Here is a 22303-nt window from a genome sequence, read left to right on the forward strand (position 1 = left end):
AACCCAAACAGGCTAATGTCTGACTGACCAAATTCTACATCCTTCCTGCAGTGAACAATTCCCCAGAGGAATTAGTGGCTGTCTGCATTCATTAAGCTCAGTATCAGTCTAATTATGCGCCAATGTGCACCTACGGACTAATTAACAGGGGATCAATAGGGGCCCTGGATGCCCCTCACGTAGGGGCCCGGCGCTCAGCCCCCTCATTATTGGAGCTGCACCAAAGCTTCAAAGAGGATTTCTCAGGCTCTACCCGAGGGGCTGGATGACACCTTAGGCTGCAGAGGTTTGGCAAAAGTTGGGGTTTCTGTTCCACTCTCTCTCTCTTTCTGTGTGTGTATGTCTCATATCGATACAAATATGAGGCTACCACCATTATTATTAGCTTAGCTTAGCTAAGCGCAAGGACTGGAAACTGGAAACATCAACATTGGCTCTGTCCAAAGGTGAAAAAATCCTCCATTAACATGTTAACATGTTAGGGGTTGTTTTGTACTAGTGTGAAAATGACAGTGTGGTTTTACAGAAAAGTACTTTAGGAAGTTACTGCACACGGCTAAGACATAGTCCAGGAGTTCACATAATGCTTCTTAAAACCATGTGTTGTTTTAACACTTTTCAAGCAAACAAGATTTGACACGTAAAAGTTGTTAGCTTTAGAGGTGCAGAGCCGGGCTAGCTGTTTCCCCTTGTACCCAAGCTTTGTGCTAAGCTAATGCTAATTAGCCGCTGGCGGGAGCTTCATATTTAGACACGAGCATGATCTTCTAACTTTAACTCATCTAACAAAAAAGCAATACTTGGAAGCATATTTCCCAAGATATCAAGCTTTTCCTTTAAAACAGTTTACCACTCCACCGATTCAGCATTGCACTCCCAGAACAATGTCTTGCTTACAACAACAACAAAAAAAGAGGTTATAAAATTGATGCAGCAGAACTAATAAGAAGATTTGGGTTTGTTATGCTAGTGGCAGCTAATGTAGCTTCGGGCTAGGCCTCAAGGAGAGGTGTGGAGCGTGCTACAGAGGTCTGGTAAGCTCAATCTTTATTAGTTTGTTTGTGGCTATATAGTCATATTACTCCGATGGTTTTATTTGCACTTCTCGATTTTAAGATTCTAATATTGATAGAATGGAAACTATGGGAAGACCATGACCTGCAAATCCTGCAAAAAATATAGAAACAAGAGCTAACTGTTGATGCAGGAGACAGAAGAGTCTTCTAATCGTTTCATCATTATTCTCACAAAATTGTGGGGCAACTCGGTGAAGGCCCCGGCTCACAGGGCGTACCCAATGATGTCACTGCGATAAGCCCCCACAGTGCTGCTGAATACCAAACTGAGGGATGACCTCTGTAAGTTGCCATGACTCCAGCAACTAACCAGCTCCGTCTGGTTCCAACATCCAGCATGGAGCCACTGCAGCGCATATACAGTCGCACAAACATGTTCGTACACTTGCTTGTATGATGGTGTACACACACACACACACACACACACTGTCAATGTGTCTGGAATGATATCTCAAGGACTCTCCTCTCCATGCCCTGCTGGTTCTAGGAACCAGGCCAGGTTTTTGGGGTGCAGCTAAACTGTTTCACCCGCATCACCTGGACGGAGAGGGTGTGCACTTCCGGGAGACCACAGCTGTGGTGAGCTTTCCTGCTCACCTGCAAACAGCACCCTAATGTGACCTGGCTCCTGAGAGATGGGTAATACCTGCCAAAGAAGCTCAGGAATACCCTTTGTCATTTTTGGTCACAATTTAAACGATTTGAAATAAACACAAGAGCAAAGTGAGGCGTGACGCTGCCAGCCCCTTTATGATGGCCCTATAGCCTGCAAAAAACAAAATAAGCAGACAATGCCGTTTATCTTCTGGCTTGTCCTTCTCAAAGTGTGAGATGCCACACGGAGCAGACGATAGTTTGAGAGCAGCAGGCGGCTGTGAGGCATTAGACAGGGCCAAATGGTGTGTTTGTCCCAACCACAGCAGATCAATAAAGGCTCTGACCTCAACTGTCTGCCAACTAAACTCTGTTCGCCAGGGGACGCTCATTTCCCTTTTGCCATGGAAACAGGAAGTAGTGACTGTAATCTACAAAAGTGCCTAAGCCTATCAGCTAACAGCTCAGTCATGTGGATTTTTTTTTTGCATGAGCAGGCTTAGGGTTAACTTGGACAGACAGTCCCTTTTACTGATTCCACTCTGAGAAATCATGTCATGTGAAGCTGTTACCCATAATATTTACCACAGTGGCGGATCTATCTTAAGCCTCCTATATGCCTTGGTGACATGTGTGAAGCTTAAAACATCCTCTTCTACATGCTTAGGCACTCATTTTTCCTGGAGAAAATGCAGAGTTCACCTTATGGTGTGTTATAAATAAAGCATGTTGTTCTCTTCAGACAACAAACACAATCCTGGGGAAAAAAATGTGTAAAAGACGTCTCTGTCCTCCAGCCAAGTAGGTCTAAGAATTATATATAATAATACAACAACTATAAATAAAGGAGCAAACTGTCAGCAGCTTATCACGTCTGATTTATGCCAGGATGGTGCTGATGAGATTATTTTGCCCTCCTTTCATATCTGGCCCTCCAGCGCTCTCACCTCGTCTTTGATGCTAACAGGTCAACTTTTTTTGAAGAAGGAAGTTTTAAGCCTCTGGCTAGTTTTTGCATGAATGAATGTCCTTTCTTTCCCCCTGTGATTCACGGATGGTGGTGGGCACCAGTCAGTAGGTATTTAAAGACAAAAAGTGAAGTGCACAGATCTTCATGACTAACATTATCTCGGTAAAGAGATGCAAAATATAGATATACATTTAATATGATTTGTGGGATTGAAAAAGCTTTAAATGAAGTGAACAAATGCAAATATTGCAACTGCACATGTGCTTTATTCTATAAATAGAATAGAATATGTGGCATCAATGGATTGTGTAGCCCTTTGAATAATGCACACCACTGATCCTGTTAGAGTTATGGGTTTGTCCCTGCTTAGTGAAACATTCACAAAATGTATTCATTCATAAAAAAAATATGCAAAGGTACCTAAAGTCGTCATTATAGCTCAGTTATTTCTGGAATTCTTTCAAGCTGAAGATTGGATGACAATTGCCTTCACTTATGTGGTAGTGACTGATGAAATAAAGTGCTCTTTACCTGGAATTCAAATGTGTAAGGTAACCACTTCATGTGTAGGAAAAGACACGTTTGTAGAATTGTTTCTTTGGCATGTGTGCGTGTTGAAGGGAGCTGTATATTATAGTACAAAGAGGACACGCAAACACTGAGAGGGCATCGCCTGTTGCAGATGCAGCTGAATTATGGACATCATGGAAAAAAAGTGAACTGAGGCTATAAATGGATAACAGATTGCCCAGTCAGTCCAAAATTAAAGAGATAGAGATTAAAATTGATTTTGAATTCTGTATATTTGCCTTTACTTAACAGATACATTAAATCTTTTACAGGAGAGACCTGGCCAAAATGGCAGCATATAGATTTTACAGTCACATAAAAAAAAAATCACATAGAGCACATTAACAGTGAATCTGAGAGGCATACATGAATGGGGCGTTTAAATACCTGATATGAGGGAAAGATGATTTTATTATGTACTGTATAATTTGCAGGTACTTGAACTTTACTTGAGTGTTTCTATTTTCTGCTACTTAATACTTTTACTCCATTGCATTGCAAAGGATATTTGTTGTACATTTAGCTCACCTGCAGTTATGTTAAAGCTTTAGTTAATTACATTGCAGATTCAGATTATTAATGTAAAATATAATCAACATGGTCATGTATAGATTAAGCCACCTTGCATAATATAACATTAGCACCACCTTTACCAGTTACACCATAATGCATCAGTAATTATAATCCATTAGACTATTATTCGGAAATGAATCATTCTCAGAGTGATTACTTCCACTTTCATTATATTAATTTTGATGTTAATACTTTTGTTTTTATTATTTTTACTTTTTCACTTGTAACAGAGTATTTCTACACGACGGTTTTGCTTCTTTTACTTCAGTAAAAGGTCTATACTGTTGGTGTATACAGTATAATGCAGATTAAAACCCTCCTGAGTGTCCAAAAATGTCAATTTTTCAGGATCTCAGAATAAAAAGAGTCTTTGAGCTTCTTTAACTGAAAGTAACCAATGGAAAAGTCAAAACCTGTGCGGAGGCAGCGATGTGTTATGGAGAAAACTATTTCTAAATCGTATCCTTTAAGCACATTTAGGAGCTGTGGAGACACAGACACTGGGAGTGCGAATGACTTTTCCCCCTGGTCACAGCTCATAGAGAACTTTATCCGGCCTGCGCTGTGTATTCTTCCATAAAAGAAACACCAGGGAAAAGTAATCCCGTTTGGCTGAATTCACGCTGGATCAACCCTTGAACACTTGTGGAGACTGTGGGTGACACATGCTGTGACGTCAGCAGCCAACTAGTGGACATGTTTAAATTGGGGTCTTTTAGACGATATACATTCACATCACAGAGGACCTTATAGCCTATTCTAAATCACAACAGGGACTTTGGGCCACTAATTACGCATCTCCAAACACAGCATCACTTGTGACCTTATCTCTGGGCCTGTCAGAGTGTTAGCATTCACATGGCAAGTGTGGCGATGAATGTAATTACTGGAGCCCAAAATAATAACACCATCGTCTTTGAGGATAGAGCAGCCAGTCAATTGTCCTCCCCCTCCTCGTCTCTGCCAAATTAATGGAGACAAGGACAAATATAGAGTTATTAGAGCCCTGAATCTATGGGAGGAATACATACAGAATATATGAGACAAGGAAGGATATTTATACTTCAGTGAATTTAATATCTCATGAAAACACTTACAGTAATCCTGTTATAAAATGTACCACAACTCCATAACTTTAAAAAGAAATGTGCAGCTATTATACCAGTTACAGTACAGAAACTCACAGAGACTTTCACTTATTTTTATATCACTTACATTGATTTCTGCTTTTATTTTAATGTCTCATTGTAATTTAAGTTTTTGAAGTGTCTGTGCACCGTAGGGGTTTTGTCACTGAAATATTAGTATTTTTGAACTGTTTCAATTGTACAAGAGTCTGCAGAACAGCAGCTAAACACAACATTGTGTTATTTGGTAAATTCTCTACACATAATGCATTTTTGGTAATTTACTTCTAATCGTAAAAAAAAAAAAAATTTTTAAATGTCTCCCTCCACTCAAATGTTCGTACCGCTGCATGAGGGCTTTCAAACTGGTTGGGATGTCACATCCCAACCAGTTTGAAAGCCCTCATTGGTCCAGTATGCAATTAGCACAAGTGTGAAGACTTGAAATTCCAGTGCTACACTTGAAATAAGAAGTAATTTGCGTAATCTGGATTTTTCATTGAGGGAGAAGGGATAGATGTAATTTTCTTAAAACATGTCTGGAGGGGATCTAAAAGATTACTGAAAAAGTATATTTTTTTAAAAGTATATTTTTCTATGTTGTTAATTTGTATACCATTTTATTTTTTAAATGATTGTTTTTGTTATTTATTATTTTACAGCTCAGTGCTTCTTGGTTTATTTCCTATACAACTGTTGCGTCTACTGAGTCAAAATGTAACATTAAAAAAACACGTATTTTAAGATCCTGATAATAACTTTGGCATCATACATCTTTTGGATTTGCACTTAGACTTTGTTTTAAATATTTGCACTCATCCCATGTTGTATTGGAACTACTGCACAGCATTTCCCCTCGGGATAAATGAAGTTTAATTTGTGCTCCTTTTAGCTCATCTTACCACAGAACAAATTAAATGGAGCAACTTCCACCTCTTGTGGCCATATGTGGTATTTATCCACGCGAACTGTGACCCGGAAGTCATTTAGTCTGTTTTTCTCCGTCACACGTGCGGAGTTAACGTTGAACAGCACTCACCAACATGGCGGCGTGTAGCGTGGAAGAGCTGCTGGCTAAAGCCGAGCAAGACGAGGCAGAGAAACTGAAAAGCATCTCCGTCCAGAAGGAGCTGGACCTGGAGTTTGACATCGGGAACCTGTTGGCGTCTGACAAAAACCGCATCGAGTCCCGGGACTTCAGAGAGCAGAAGAAAGAAGACTTTCTGCGGTCGCTAGCTCGTGACAACACGCAGCTGCTCATCAACGAGATCTGGAAGCAGCCCACGGAGAGGGTCGAGGAGGCGATAGTGACCAAATTACCAGACACGGTGACCCCGCTGCCCAGAGAGAAACCACCTCCGAAGCCCAAAGCGCCCACAAAATGGGAAGAGTTCGCCAAGCTGAAAGGCATACAGAATAAGAAGAAGACTAACTTGGTGTGGGACGAAAACGCGAAGGACTGGAGGAGGCGCTGGGGCTACAAGAGGGCCAAAGATGACACCAAGGAGTGGCTGATTGAGGTGCCGGAGACCGCAGACCCGAACGAGGACCAGTTCGCCAAACGCGCCACAGCCAAGAAGGAGAGAGTAGCTAAGAACGAGTTCAACCGGCTGAAGAACATCGCCAGGGCGCAGAAGGTGAAAGTGCCCGGCGTGGGGCTGACTCCTGTAGCCCAGCAGTGCAAAGAAGACCTGGTCAGAGCTGTGAGTGTGGCCAGAACCTCCACGGCGTCCGTCGGGAGGTTCCAGGACCGCCTGCCGAAAGAGAAGCCGCCAAAGAACACCGGCAAGAAGAGGAAGTTTGAGCCCCTCATCGGTAACTTTTCCAACGAGAAGCAGAAGCAGCTGGAGCTGCTGAAACTCATGAACGGCAAGAAGCCCAAGTTGGACATCAGCAAGGCCGTGGACCAGCAGATCAGAGAGGAGAAGAGAGACGAGGCCGAGGCCAGGCACAAGAAGGGAGCAGGAAAGAAAGGACGCAGAGGCAACATGCCAGGAAAGGGCAAAGGAAAAGGTGGGAAAGGAAAAGGAGGCCAAGGAGGCAAGTCTGGAGGAGGTAAAGCTGGAGGAGGAAAAGGAGGCAAAGCTGGAGGAGGAGGAGGGAAGAGGAGAGGCAAACTTGGGAAGCACTGAGGACTCTGTTTCCTATATCCGTTTGTGCCTTGGCATCAAAACAATCGGACTGGACTTAAATATGAAAAATGACTGTTTTGATTCATCATCTGAATGAGGGCTGTTGTGTGTGTGTGTGTGTGTGTGTGTGTGTGTGTGTGTGTGTGTGTGTGACTGTCTCTCTTCATCTGTAAATATCAGTCCCGGCATTCTCGGCGGTCAGCTGATTTAATGTGTTACATTAATGGAACATTAAAATCAGTAGATTGTGTTTTTTTTTTTGTCCCTGTTTTTAATTGCATGCCTAATTTGAAGTCAGTTATTGTGGAATAATTTCACATTGATTTAATGTGTGATGGCATGAAAAGCACAGGTGTAACTAATGTAACACTGAATGTATTCACTGAATTTTAATAATTGCAAACAGAGTACGCAATGGTCATTTCTTCAAAGATAATACAGATGGCAATGATTTTTAAAAAAAGTGCGTTGTGTAAAACAGATTTCCTTATAATAAAATGTTTCTATTCAAGACCATATGGCATATTTTGATGACTTGTTAGTGTACTGTCACCATTCAAAATACAGTTAGCAAGTTCTGTAAAGTATAAAATCTACAATTTACAGTTTGTGATGCGTAGTCGGTGATTACATTGCGATGGTCGGTAAAATGATCCAAATACAGAGAAATGATTGAGAAGTGTCCCGGTAGGACGTGACAGTGAACCAATGTGCACAATACCAGCAGCAGCTAAATGGATTAGTCGTTAACACATTAATCACACCTGTGATTAAAGACTTTTAATGGAGTCAGTCTGCTTAAATGAAGCTGGGCAGCAACTGAGGTAGATTTAAATATTGACTTGTAAAAATCATCATTTAAATCATTAAATCGGGGGCCTGACAGATCTATGTACCTCATCACATTGGTGCCGAAAGCTTCAATATCAGTCGAGTATAACCATTAACATTCAATGATTTGCAACATTGAAAACAATCTCCTGAACCCAAACATATTCTAAAGTATAGAAGGTCTTTGCATAAATGGCATATGTGGCAAGATCTCTGACAGTTTACATATGCTCAATGTTTCTTGTTGCATGTTTTTCAGATTGCCCAACCCTACTATGAAAGATCTTCATTTGTATTAAATCAGGTTGCTTTAATGAAACTGCAGCAGCAACAGTTGACACAAGCTCAGACCAGTGAAGGCATCTCAGCAACACATTAAATATATTATTAATGGAGTCACGATGGTCGATGTAGCTAATGTAATGTTTAGTGTAATGCTTTGGTTTTTTTAGGGGGGTGAATTTACATTTTACTAGCTGCCCTGGTTGGTCTAAAGAGATAAAAGCTTGAACGTGGAGGAGTTCATGTGTGTCCTCCTTCCTAGAAGTAAACATCAGATTGCTCCTCTGAGCGGCTTAGCTGTGATTTTTGGTTATGTAAAGGCTTTGGCCTTGGTGTCTAGACTGGAGGCATCACACTGAATTAGGAGCAGACAGAAGCGCTAGGGTTGCCAAAAAGCCCACGTTCAATGCATTTAGACACAACCTAAGTACATAAAAAGCTCTAGATAACATCTTGAATATATTTTTTCTAGCATTCTAGTGAGCATAATACTAATAAATAAAGGTCTTGATCTGTATAGCTAAGTTTTCACGTGCTACCTGTGAAGAGACTCTTCTTAGAGCACGACTGCTGAGGCCAAAGACAACGAGCTTAATCAGTTGTCTCATCCAGTCACAGGTGTTTCCACTTTCAGACAGTGCACAATCACAAGCTTATGCACAATCACAAGCTTATGCACAAACACAAGCTTATGCACAATCACAAGCTTATGCACAATCACAAGCTTATGCACAAACACAAGCTTATGCACAAACACAAGCTTATGCACAAACACAAGCTTATGCACGGTCCTCCTGACAGGGTTTCAACATTGCTTCCTTCTGACATTGCTTGCAATGAGTTGTGAAAATAAAATGCATCCATTTCCTAGGTGGATTTTTTTTATAGAATTAATAAAGTATTTCTGCAGTTAGAGTTGATTACATATAGATAGATAGATAGATAGATAGATAGATAGATAGATAGATAGATAGATAGATAGATAGATAGATAGATAGTTACTTTATTAATCCAAATTTTTTTCGCTACAGCAGCAATTATGGTACAGGTAAGCAATCAAAGTAACCGAGTAAAAATATTAAATATCAAATGCACAATATATACAATATGATTAACAGAGTAAAAATATTAGATATAAAAATGCACAATATATACAATGAAATAGAATAATATTAAATAAATTAATATAAAACTAAACAGTAATGCAAAGATTTAACCAAACAATAGTGTAACAGTGTTATAGTTTTGTGATTGATTTGGCCAGAGGTGATTTATTGTAAAGTCTTATTGCAGTGAATATGCATTATATGCATAATTTCAGGTTTGCAGCAAAACTTCCACTGCTCAGATATGATTGTCTGGCTGAGTGATCTCTCGTGTTATTGATGGATGCTTTTTAATCGCTGACATAAGCTCACAGCCAAGCTCCATCGCACCAGAGCGGGAAAGGGGAGGTGTGTGTGTGCATGTGTGTGTGTGTGTGTGTGTGTGTGTGTGTGTGTGTGTGTGTGTTTGGAGGGTTCAATCACCATCTGTTGAGCAGTCCGCCACCACGTCCCAAGCCCATTCATCTTTGTCCCTGCTCACCCATGCCACTGGAAATAGGACACAGTCAATAACCATAAATCAATCAAGCCCTCTGGACGAGGTGGGATTATGAATTCTCACCCATGTCGAGACGAGCAGCGGCAGCGGCCTCTAAACTTCCCTCGCATGTCACCAGATGGTCAAAGAACAATAGGCGCTGGCGTGAAGATGAGGTGGTCAAGCATGATCTCTGAGTTGAAGACCGCCTTTTATTCCATTGCTGAGCAAAACAATATTGACAGATTGGTATCTGGTAAAAAAAAGAAAAAAAAGGAATCTTCAAAATTAAGAAAAACCCAACAATTAGTCTAATAATCACACACTTTTCTTCAATAAACTAAGATTGTATTTGTGCCTATAGTGTTGTGCTTGTACATGCTTGTGTGTTTTTTCCCAAAGGAGGGACGTGCTGTTGCTTGGCTCCAGTCAGTGCTGCAGTGGATTAGTCAGCTGCGTTTAGTGCAGAGAGGGTGCAGGAGCTTCGGTCAGTGTGCAAGTGTCAGATCTTCAAGATGCAGCGCATCTACATGCACAGCAATGATCACATTGAAGTCTTCACCACTGTCCTTGCTCCTCAAGGTGAGTGGGATCATGTCTGCAGTGAAGAGTGGCTTAGCATGACATCATTTTGTCATTGTTAGTGAGGTCAAGATGACATATCAATGTCAGATGATGAGAACTAATGTGATAGATCGTTTGTTTTCTCTCCCTATGGACTGTTCTTTTACAGGACACGGCTGCTAGAGATACTTATGTACATGCATTTATGTAAAGGAATTCACATTTGCATATAAAACGTATTTTTTTGCTGATTCATTTCTACTCATTGGTTAACAGGGAGGTATCGATACAGAGCAGAAGCTGAAACGGCAAGTTAAACATTCTCCTTTATTGAGATATCCATCTGATATGCATTGATGCACATGTATCATTGGCTGTAGGTTGTTAGTTGAACATTATGTGTTGATCTTAAACAGCAGAAATATCATCCAGAACTGATTATGTATTGTTTCGTAAGTCTTAAATACACCTGAGATTGATTAATATGAGTTTGACATTGATGTTATGTAAAGTCGGTCAATTTCCTTCTGGCTCCATTATGAGTTTAATTCATCTAACTCCTCTGACAAACACGCACTATATTTAGGAGGAACAGATGATGAAGAGTAGAGCCAGATTTAGGGTTTCTATTTCACTGCACAGCAGTTAATCTCTAAATCTTGACACATAATCCACTCCATTCACAGAGTCTAACCTGGAGACTGCAGAGAGCAACACAGATAGAGACTTCAGCTTTTTTTTTATCAATGCAACAAAAAGGAACACTGACTCATTTAAATGAATTGTAAAATCCCATGCACACAATTCAAAGTGACTGGCTGCAACTCTCCCTCTGACCGTTAGATGGTAGTGGTGCACAGCTACAGGCCCCACTGGCCAGATGAGCTGGAGCTGTCTCTGGGTGACGTCATCCTGGTGCTGCCCAAGCACGAGGAGGAGAGGTGGTTTGGGCGGCTGCAGGACGGCCAGCAGGGCTACTTCCCCGCCTCCTGTGTGATGGAGCTGAGCCAGGTTGGTTGGTTGGCTGCATGATGAATGTGCTCAGCAATGCAGCATTACTGGACTGTGTTGTTGCTGCTGTTTAATGTCACGTCAAGTGTTTTCCCACCCAAAACAAAAATGTTTGATTGTTGCATATTTGGTCATGAATATTTAAAATCATCAGGGTTATCTTTATTTTGGCTGAAGAAATTCTAACCAAAAGCCGACATTACATACTGGTGTTGTGGCATTTGGAATAAGTGGCCATTTAGAAAGCAGGGAGAGTCTAATGAAAAGCGTTATTGAGTTGCATTATGGGAAGTGTAGTATCTAATATCGGAGCTGGGGCTGTCTATGAGTCTGTGAGTTAACTTGAAAAAAGTAGTAGATAAGAGAAGATACCAGAGGAAGTATACAGTTTATTTCATGACATCTGTTGGACATTTTGAAGTGACACTCAACGGTTCATCTTCTCAGGTGAATCTTCCTCCAAAAGTCCTACGAAGGAGTTTATCTCTGAGAAGCTCAGCCTGGGACAACGATTCAGGTGTACGCGGTCGACATGGGAAGTAAGTGTGAAACTCGTACAGCATGCAACAAACATAACAACAGGCATAACAAAAAACATACACGTCCCCCTCAACAAGTGTATGCATAAACATCATGCACACACCCAGCAGCTGTTCAACCACCAACCCCCCCCCCCCCCCCCCCCCACACACACACACACACACACACACACACACTCACACACTCACACTCACACACACATCCCCCATTCCCAAATCTCATCCCACTGCTCTCCGCCCAGCGCCCCTGAGCAGGTGGCCCCTCTCGTCCCTCATTAGTTGACAAAGCACACTGATTACAAAACCCCCCTGAACATACATGGAGGCGTACACACACACACACACACACACACACACACACACACACACAAACGCACTATCTAGTCAATCCCCTCTCACTGCACAGCATCTGATTAAAGAGGAGCTGGAGGGAAAGGGAAGACCCTGCAGTTTTCTCTGAAATGTTATGAAAATGTTTGACATTTATGATGGATCGTCAAATGCAAAATAACGTTTAATCAATGCTACATTCAGTGTTGCAGCAAAAGTTATTTGATAGGGCACTGTACCTCTCTTGCAGTTTTATTTGACAGTAGGGGGCATTTATTTTTGACAGCCTGCTACTGAACCGTGCTCACACACTCACATAAACACACACACTCACACACACCACCACCACCACACAGAGTCCCCTGTACAGCTCCGTGCCTGCCTTGTCTGCTAGCGGTGGAATTTGGGTCATGAGGAATAAACAGGGCCTTTGTGTTTGTTATTTCCTCTTTGTCCCCCAGTGGACCCATTCGGCAGGCACTAAGGAGGGGGAGCAGAGGAGCTGGAGGAGGAGGAGGAGTGGTGCTGGATGGTGGCCAAGGTGAGAACGAGGGCCCCTTCTCGGTGCGGAGGCCCCAGATCCCTGTGCCACAGCCTGTGGCCTCTCAACCTCAGACACACAGATCCCCGGGCCTGCTCCACAGGATCTTGTCCAAATGCCGGAAAAAGAGTGAATGCCAGGGTGCCACCAACGGGGCCTTCGAGGGCGACTAAGAGGCCCTCCTCTTTGTCCTGGGTGGCTGAACTGAGTTCACTTTGGTGGGGCTGCGTTGGGGGAGTATGCGGGTGAACGGAGGAACTTCTGAAATGTGAAAAGACGGGTCTTACATATCCTCATGTGGGCTGGTACTCATTTCCATACCAGGTATTCTTGACTTGGCTGCATTACTAGAAGCAAGAGGTTGAATTGGGAGTGTACAAACCTAAATCAGTGATGCCACAGCGGGTATTTTTGCCCAACACATGTATGCCTGGTGTGACATCACTGATGGGGGCGTGTCCACAAGTGCAACATGTTCGAATGGGCGGAGAGCTGAGCAGCTGCTGCTCTCAGCATGGCAATATTTTAATATATAATAAATTTATTATTACAATCATGGCAAACATAACATAAGAGTTAGTGGAAATCAATGTTTAACTGATCAAATGAAGCCTTTTTCTTGACTTTGATGCTGTTACTTAAGAGAAATGTTATTTCTATTGTCTGTACATGTTTCCTAACTTCATCTGCTCATTTCAAATCTGTTGCTATGTATGTATTTTGCTGCTTAATATGTAATCATTTTATAATCGTAAAACCAATAAACCCTTACAGGCTAACATCTTTTCATTTTAATGGACATACCTCAGTATATTACCTCATACTTCTGTTCGTTTTCCTTTGAACACGCTGGGCCTCCCTCCTATTTAACAGTGCCGGAGGAAAAAAAAAACTCTCCCAAGTGAAAGGAAGTGTGATTGAGGCCGGCTGAAAGCTTTGCCAAAGGACCAGGGATTGTGCCGGTTGCCTCAGCAACGCTCAAGCAGCCCTCATAAGTCGCATGTTGTCTTCTTCTGTGGTGCCTCCCAGCATGTCCCCGTAGTGGGGTCTCTTTAGGGTGGGCTGTAGATTACCTCCTTCCCGAGGATACAAACACCAAATCTAATCCCTAACCCTGGCCTTGACCTCAGTGGGGAAACACACTCCTCCTCCTCCCCCCACCATTTAATATTCACTGTTGTATAATCCTTTGTAATAAAGACTGTAGGAGGCAGTCACTCTGGGGCCAGTGTTTGGGCGGCATGTCTTGCACAAGGAAGGGTGTAAATGTTACAAAGAGAGACAGCTCCGCTGGTCCTCTGAGAAAAGTCTGATTCATGAGAATATTTGTGTGGGCCTCCACTGCTGTTACTGTTACCACTTATCTTGAGTTTACGACTTTCACTTTTGATAGAGGGAGGGGAATTACTGAGAATAGTACACGTTTACTTTCAAATTCTGACCTTCAATGACAGGATATGAAAGATGATAACGTGTACTTGAGATTTACTGTATATGCATGTATAGAAGATGTATAGAAGGAGAAATGTCACTCATCTAAGGTAGCATCTGGGAGTATAAATGGTGGATTAGTACTCACATGTGGTAAAAAAGTAAGTCATTCAAATTCACATTAAGTCACATAGTGTGCAGAAACAAGCTACTTTCATACTTAAATGAATCATCCACTGTGGCTGTTGCTTCAAAACATGGCAAATGGCCACTCACAAGGACTGACGTACCTCACGCGGTGACACACACAAGTGGAAACAGTGACCTATATAGGTTGGAAGGGCCAGGGTCCAAATTTTAACACACACACACACACACACACACACACACACACTCCCTCAGGGCTGTGGACTCTCCCGCCTAAAAGTGTCCTATCCATGCTGTGTTGTGCCTGGTTTCTTCGGGGGGGAGGAAGGGTAACAGGGTGCCTGCCAGATGACTGCTCTGTCAGCCCAATAATGGGCTGCCATCTGCTGTCTAGCATACACAAAGGCAAACAGTGTATGTGTGCGTGAGCTTGTGTGCGCACTCTTGGGTGTGTGCTCAGAGGAAGAAGGCAGGGGAGGTTCGGTCGGAGGCCTGCAGACTCTGTTTCATGTCTCGAGACGCAAACATTTTGCACACACCTTACTGTAGTCCATTGATGGCTAGCTCATGGACCAGAACTATAGAGGGTACCAGACCTGTACTGGATACTAAAAATGGGCGCACACTATGGCGTGTCAAGTTTTAGAGTATATGTAAAGAAAAAGATGGAAAATATTATTCACTTTTACTAAATCTCACAATAACAGCTTTGTATATCCAGCAAGGCTAGTCTGCACACAACAGGTACGTGTCCACGTAAGTCATCATAATCTAAGAACGGCTTCCCTTAAATACATGCGTGAAGCATAAGGTGGAGGGGCTGCTGCCAATAACCAATTAAGTGGCGAAAGGTCCCTGACATCTTTCAACCCTTAGTGCGGGTCAGTCAAGAACAAAAGACCCTCTTGCACGAGAACGAGAGCGAAGGGAGGACAGATTGATTAAGTGGACGTGGCGTGCATGCGGGCGCCCGTGTGTTGATGTGCACATTGTTTGTATGCGTGTGCACTGCTGCTCCTTCAGCATAAGGCAAGTCGTCACGTCCTTTGCCTCCATCCATTTGGGGGGCAATTGAGTGAATGGGCCTGTAAAACCAACAGCCCCGAGGACAAAGGAGCCCGGGGGCATTAAGTCATGGGTGAGTGGGCCCCTTTAGGGCCAGCAGCTGACCCTGTGGAGAGGCCTCTTGTTCTGGTGGAGGGGGCTCGTGTTCCTGGACCCCAGGCCAAGTTGACAGTATCCATACATATACATACACACATCAGCTTAAACCGGCTCTTATCAGCTGTCAAAGCCACAAGCAAACAATTCAATTCACCTGCAGGGCTGTCAACTCCACCTGGAGAAACGCGACACAATACGAATAAAGGTGGAGGATTTGGATTTCCGTTTTCTTCAAGAAAATGTCTTTTCAAGGAATCCGTTTTTGGCCAGAGCTCAAGAGGTTGCCCCATGCCTGCTGGGAGCATGTCAGAAAAACTAAAAGATCATAAGAAATCTTTATTACGTGGGAAATACCATGTAACTTATATTAATTTGTACGGGGGCACTTGGCAGAGAGAGGAAGCTCCACTAGGTTTCAAAACAAGAATGTAGACACATAATTCAAAGATAGATGTCATGCAACATATTCATTTATTTTTATCAAAATTAAGTACATGGTTACAAAGATGGTTGGCAGGATTTCTATGGTACCTTGGTTATGATTTCGACTGAAAATTCTACAAAAACACAGAGTGTGTGTTACATTATACAGAGTGTGTGTTACATCTGTGATTCACCTCTTCAATTAAAGCAAAGTCCAGCATCTTGTGTGTTGCTCATGCATAACTACAGTAGTATAAAAGAGCTGCTGCTATCCTGTATGTGTACTTAATTCCCTCAAAACCTATGATGTTACATGGCCAAATGTTAACGTACAAACATATCAACTTGGACTTAACAAATGGAATGTACAAGCACAAGTCAAACCAACAAACAGAACACAATTATATACAGATTAGACACATCTCAGCCACCAGATTAAAAAACAGTCTAATGTGGCTGTTAGTCTACTTTCTGTTTTAGAGTTGTATACTCCTGATCTTTCCACTTGATCTCCCTGACAAGATTCCCTTCTTATTCTCACTCAAATGCTTAATGCAGGATAATCCAGATTATAACTGATACTGGCTCTGCTAATGCCGATAATACAAAGAAGTCTGTAGTGATACTTCACCAGATTATAGATTTGTTTCAAAATGGTTAAAAATGACATGAGTCAGCCTGTTAACATGGAAGCACATGTGCAGCACAATTCTTCAGAATCACACCAAAATGTGTGCATATTTACATTACATTTAATAAGCACTTTGTTCTTACGCAGTGTAATAATGAAGGAGCGGGTTTGGGTTCAGGACAATCTGTGTTTTCTTTTCTGTCTAAAAAAAGGGTTTTCAGAAGGCTTCAATGTAGTGTCTTGAAGCACAAAGTTCTGCAGCAGAACAGGAGAACATGTTAAAAATCAAGCAGCAGGATTGTAATGTCAGCAATCATTACAAAACAGGAAGACAACTGTCTAACACACACACACACACACACACACACACACACACACGCCCAACATTAAAATAAAATAAGGACAAGAGCTACATCATCAGAATGAACAAACATATAAAATGAAATGATGAGTAAAAAAGTGCAATTTGTCTATGATTAGAGGTCGGAGAACACATTTGATTCAAAGGAAGAAAATGTCCCAGCTACACGTTACAAGATCACAGACACAACTAAACGATGATTATTATCTAGATCTCGCCCGATGAGCAAAATAAATTGGCGTATTGAATTAGAGGCGGTGCATGCTCTTCTAACTTAGAGTGATGAAACTGAATGGTAGCCCAATCCTGATTTTGAAAGAGAAAAAAAAAAATCTATAAAATTCTTCAATAATTTCTTTTAAATGTTTTTTTTTTTTTTAGAAATAAATAAATTAGTTGACATTAAATAAATAAAACCTACAGCCTTCACATAAAATGTAAATCCTTCTCAACCAAATGCTTGTCGTAGAACACTGACGATATAAAAACTGAAAGTGAGGGTTTTTAGGCTGTTTTGTCAGCAAAGTTAGACTTCTTAAAAACTCATGGTGTCCGATTTATATTAATATCTAAGCTTTAGAGCTGTCAGATAATAAATAAAAACAAACAGAAATAAACATTAAGGTACCCTTCCATTTTGAGGTTTTTTTACACATGTACATTGCAATGAAATACATTCAACCGATGTCTCGACAGACTCTGTGGCCTTGGAAAGGAAACGTGTTGTTAGAAAAAGATACCATCACAAGTGCTATCCAGTTTGCCCTTAAAAACGCTGCTCCTTCCTCAGCAGCGAAATCAACTCAGTAGTGCAATACTGACAGTTTCTCATTTCCCTCCTCAAAACCTTCACATCAGCAACGTAACGCCGCTGTCTCAAGAAAAACCACGCAACTGCATTTCTGTTTCTCTCATTTCAAAGCAATGGTTGACATTATCTTCTGTACTGTAGGAGTCTAGTTCAAAACCCATGGTGTGATTTAAAAAAAAAAATAATACATGGGTGTCAATTAAAAAGCTACACATTTTCCGCATGTACGTGGTTTTCATCTGACGACAGCAACGGGGCGGTTTAGCTCAACAAGCTGGAGGAGACACACAATGAGTAGCGTTACATTATAAAAATGTCTTTCTTGTCATTTAAACAATATATTAACAATATAAAACTCAGAAGCAGCCACTGCTAGTAATACACACTATTTCTACAGCCTACTGTATGTGCAGGTTGTTTCAACATTACCGACTAGTGCAGAGGGAAAGTCTAGCCTTTTCATATCTGTACAAAACTGCTTACGTTGCCAGGTTTTGTGTATTCAAAGGGAAATACAGGCCAAACCTATGAACAACAAACTACTTGGGCAGTGAAGTATAAATGTGTTGAAAACAATACCAGCAGACATGCATTTTTTTTTTGTGGACCTCCTTGGCTGTGCATTGCTGCTCCGAAGACAAATGAGATCATTTGTCTTCATTGGATTGTCTCTTACAGGATTCAGTGGAGGTGTTAGTCGTCGGACGGGCGTGGTAGTGTCGCATGCGCAGCGAAGGGGACGGCTTCAAAGCACCAGGGCCCTTGAGGTAGAGCCGGACGACGCGTAGGGGTTCAGGTACTGACGGGCCTGTTCCGTCATGATCAGCTGGTCCTCTGTCTTCCCATAAACCACTGCTTCCCACTCACTCACCTGCAGAGAAGGCGACAAATGATTACCAATGATTGCCAAAGTAGCTGTGTGAGGCTCACCTCATCACAGGCTGTATTTAAAGAGTACTCTTTACGTACCTGTACCGCGGCGTGTTTTGGCGCTTTGTGGGAGGCGAGAAGCTTCTTCGTCCGGGGGCCACTGAAGCGATGAACGGGGGCCGATGAGGTCGACGAACGGCTACACTCTTCTTGCTCAGGGATTTGGGTGACGAGTGAAGAGCCTGTCAGTATACTTTCATCTGGCACCTGCAAGAGTGGCGAAAACAACAATACAAGAAATGATGACGCTGGACTTAATCCATATAAAGTAGTGTTTTAAAGTGATATCTATCATTACCAACAAGTTCAAAAACTGGATTATTACCATTTTATTCATCCAGAAGTTGGGTATGCATGTGTTTGCAACACCACTACATTCCAAATTCATACACTCACAGCTCACTATTGTTAGCCACTGAGTAATCCTTTTCTCCGGGGTAGTTTTCTCATCTTGCTACGACATCTGAACCAGTGATTTTAAAACGGGTAAACTAGTATCGTGACTTACTTGTGCGTTGTTGACCTGCTCTTGGAAGAGTTGCACGTTGGGGCAGTCTTTCCCCCAGGGGTCCAGCACAAGAGACTTGCGCACCTTTCTAGCTGGGCCATCAATCTGAAAGCAAAGGAGCACGATACAATAGATGCAGAGTTCTATCTGGAGTAGAGCGATGTAGTTTTGTCCAAGTGCCACGATTGAGCTCAGTAAAATTCCAAAGTGAGTGTATCTGTTTCTTCACGTTAGTATGTTTAAATAATAGAAGAACATGCTAAACATACATTATGTTTCCATGCTCTGTAGTCTGGCTGGAGGTCCGATCTGTTAAAGATGTCTGCCCCGGTCTCCTGCTTCAAAACTTCTCGAATGTCTTCTTCTAGAAATGCCAGCGGCTGTGGCTGAAACACACGAGCGCACACATAGATATGACCACATGGTCATGTAGCCAAAAAGTGTACAAAAATAAGAAAATGTTAAATAAAAGTGTGAAAACATGCAGACAGACACATTTGACTTCTTACCTCCATCTTTAGTGGCCCGTGCATTTTCTCCTGGGCAGCCAAAGCATTTTTGAAAGGAGTCGGTGTCCTCGGGGTTGGAATCATGACAGTTTTACGAAATTTAGGGGTCTGTGAACTAGAAAGTTGACAGAGATTATAATACACTGAGTACTCTGCTACCAACAATCTGATAAGATAAAGAATTATTGTGGAAGATTACCACAAAGCATAGCAAGCTTCTGGCTTTCATACCAGCTCTTGTGGCATGTATACTACTATTCTACATTGATTTACCCATCATTCTCTTTCTGGTGCTTAGGCGTGGTCTCTTTGTGGAGCGGCGTGTTGAGGAGACACCTTTGGCCACACACAGGCGTCGAGGTGAGGGCGGGGTTATCCAGATTCAGATGCTCCGCCCCTGATATGTTGCAGAACTGGGGAAAACAGACAGACGAGACATATTAGCCACATGACTAATGCAACCTCAGCACATCAGCTCAAGAGGTGAGGATTAGGGTGTGTGAAGAAAGAAAGGTTTCATTTACTCGTGACGGAGTGAACGGCAGTGACTTTGTGGGCGTATTCTTGGGAGAATTTGAGATATTTTCCAGGAAGGAAGAGCAGGTCCTGTCACATGAAGGAGACGGCTCTCCCCTATCCCTCCTCCTCCTCCTCCCAGTGGACGCCTGGGTGGGTTTGGAGGAGTGGATAGGAGTCAAGGAGGCGACACAGCCCAGACCAAATGAAGCACAGTTCTTATCCCGAGCAGAAACAGCAGGCGGAGTGTTGACCGTGAAGGCCATTGAATTGTCAACCGTCCTCTCTTGCAGGAGAGTGGTGTAGCCAGCCTGGTTGTGTCTGGGCGCCGTCGCCGTCTCTGACAAGTCAAAGCTGGCCACGTCGCTCCACGCAACGGGGTCCTGCAGAGCAAAACACATCTACGGGAGATCGTTAATACATTCATGACTTTTGTTCCAACGCAAAATACATTTGTTTCCGTTTCTTCTGTTGCTCACCGAATCAATGAGCTCCATGGTTTCTGCAAACTCCGGTATGGTCTGCAGGGTAGAGAGCACAGCGCTGGCCTCTACAGCCAGGAACTTGCTGGGGGAGACAGGAAGCTGTGGTGGAGGTCCTTGGGGGATCTCGGGCCCCCTCCAGGGCCTCCTCTCCGCCTGCTCCTCTATGCTGCTGCTACTCGTAGTCAGTGTGTCATCTGAGACACTGTCGGACCAGGCTGAGTATGGCTCCACACTCTGAGGGGTCAGGAGGAGAGAATACTGGTCAGTTTTACAATGATCTGTGACGATGAAAACACTGGTGATACTACAACAACACCAGGCTGATCTAGACCATTCTATCATTCAATATGAAGTCACTGACTGTGAAGAATGACCAATTACAGGAATGGAGTGAATGAAATGTGAAAACAGTGTCGGGGAGAGACAGAATAGGAAGAGAAGAGTGCTTGGTTCAAACTGCTGGCTGAGCGTGGGCATGGGGGTGAGTACTAGGAGGGATGAAGGAGCCGGTTCATGTTTGGAACCATGGTAATGTGTGGGGGGGGGGAGGTGGGGAGGGGCGGCTACCAAGCACAGCTTCAGGCCAGTCTGAATGAGTAGCGAGATGGGGAAGGTAGTTACTATAGCAACACTACAGCAAATCAAGCTACAGACACGCAGAGATGTCTCGTTTTCACATGTATACACTGCAAAAAGTCCATTTAGTGTCAAGCCTTAGAATCTCCTTTTCCTTAAAGCAAAGAAAAGTCCACTGAGGAGATGGGATTTTAAGAATTTCCTTTAAACAAGTGTTAAGTGTGAGGTGTAGAAAATAACACCTGGTTCAAGAAAATTCTTAATATTCTCTCGTCATCTCACTTTGATTTTAAGACTCTATGTTTGATAAGATAATGAATTTAATATAAAAAAATGACTTTTTACAGTGTATGTTAGCTACAAACACACGCAGGCTATGCTGACTAAGTATGCAAACACACATTCGGAGTGTGTTCTTACACGTGGACCTCTGCACTGCACTTGTCGTTGGACTTCATTCTCTGCTGACATAAGCAGCAGCTCAAGCTCCTTAATTCTTTGCTCTCTGTCGGGATCATCCGGGCAGAACGGCTGAAATAAACAAACGTCAGGGAGGAGAGAGGACGAGAGGACAGGAGGAAAGGAAGAGGTTAAGAACACAGATATACACATAAAATATTTACGGGGAGCATTTGAGATTTTGAATGTTAGGTGAAATAACGGGACATTAAAGCGTTTGATTTGAAGTCCAGAGTTAGCGATCGCAAAGATAATTACAGAAAGTCCAGAAAAATGAAGAGAGTTTTCCCACCAGCATGCAAAGAAAACACACAAAAACTCACCGATGTGAAGCCAGAATTATCAGGAAGACCGTCCATCAAGTGTCTACTGTGAGGATCATAAGGATAGCTCCCCATCTAAAATGCAAAGAATCAGACTTAAATAACAAAGACGACAAATAAAAGGAAGTAAAAAAAGAACATGGTGTGGAGTCTAGAGGGGAGGTGGACCTGGTTGGGTCCCGGTATCGGCAGGGGACTGCGATCACAGTGCTGGAGCTCTGTTGGTGTTGGAGGACACGGTCTGTGGTGGCGTCTCTTCAGTCCAGCGTGAGAGGAGGTGAAACTCTTGGAGCCATCTTGCAGGT

General features: G+C 42.6%; 3 protein-coding genes across 3 annotated transcripts in view; 2 read left to right on the forward strand and 1 right to left on the reverse strand.

The window, feature by feature from the left end:
- Positions 1-5938: 5938 nt before the first annotated feature.
- On the forward strand, positions 5939-7558 carry rrs1 (ribosome biogenesis regulator 1 homolog). The gene has a single exon (XM_068732365.1). It carries the CDS (start codon positions 5954-5956, stop codon positions 7040-7042), a length of 1089 nt encoding a protein of 362 aa, XP_068588466.1. The 5' UTR covers positions 5939-5953; the 3' UTR covers positions 7043-7558.
- Positions 7559-10177: 2619 nt separating this feature from the next.
- si:dkey-97a13.12 (SH3 domain-containing protein 21) lies at positions 10178-13495 on the forward strand. The gene is made up of 5 exons (XM_068732333.1): positions 10178-10321; positions 10580-10611; positions 11147-11314; positions 11762-11853; positions 12645-13495. Exons 1-5 carry the CDS (start codon positions 10255-10257, stop codon positions 12895-12897), a joined length of 612 nt encoding a protein of 203 aa, XP_068588434.1. The 5' UTR covers positions 10178-10254; the 3' UTR covers positions 12898-13495.
- A 2419-nt stretch (positions 13496-15914) lies between these two features.
- mybl1 (v-myb avian myeloblastosis viral oncogene homolog-like 1) overlaps positions 15915-22303 on the reverse strand; it is a 10575-nt gene continuing 4186 nt past the window's right edge. Inside the window, exons 6-16 of the mRNA XM_068732367.1 lie at positions 22167-22303; positions 21999-22073; positions 21637-21747; positions 20635-20874; positions 20164-20556; positions 19913-20052; positions 19640-19754; positions 19400-19516; positions 19131-19235; positions 18662-18829; positions 15915-18563 (exon numbers count right to left, since the gene is read on the reverse strand). The exon at positions 22167-22303 is cut by the window's right edge and continues 65 nt beyond it. Of these exons, the coding sequence (XP_068588468.1) occupies positions 18438-18563; positions 18662-18829; positions 19131-19235; positions 19400-19516; positions 19640-19754; positions 19913-20052; positions 20164-20556; positions 20635-20874; positions 21637-21747; positions 21999-22073; positions 22167-22303 (1727 nt within the window). The 3' untranslated portion in view covers positions 15915-18437. The remainder of the gene's footprint in view (positions 18564-18661; positions 18830-19130; positions 19236-19399; positions 19517-19639; positions 19755-19912; positions 20053-20163; positions 20557-20634; positions 20875-21636; positions 21748-21998; positions 22074-22166) is intronic.

This window comes from Cebidichthys violaceus, unplaced genomic scaffold (genome assembly GCF_023349555.1).
Source record: "Cebidichthys violaceus isolate CVI_PGR_0920_01 unplaced genomic scaffold, fCebVio1.0.p SCAF_58, whole genome shotgun sequence".
Classification (NCBI taxonomy): Eukaryota; Metazoa; Chordata; class Actinopteri; order Perciformes; family Stichaeidae; genus Cebidichthys; species Cebidichthys violaceus.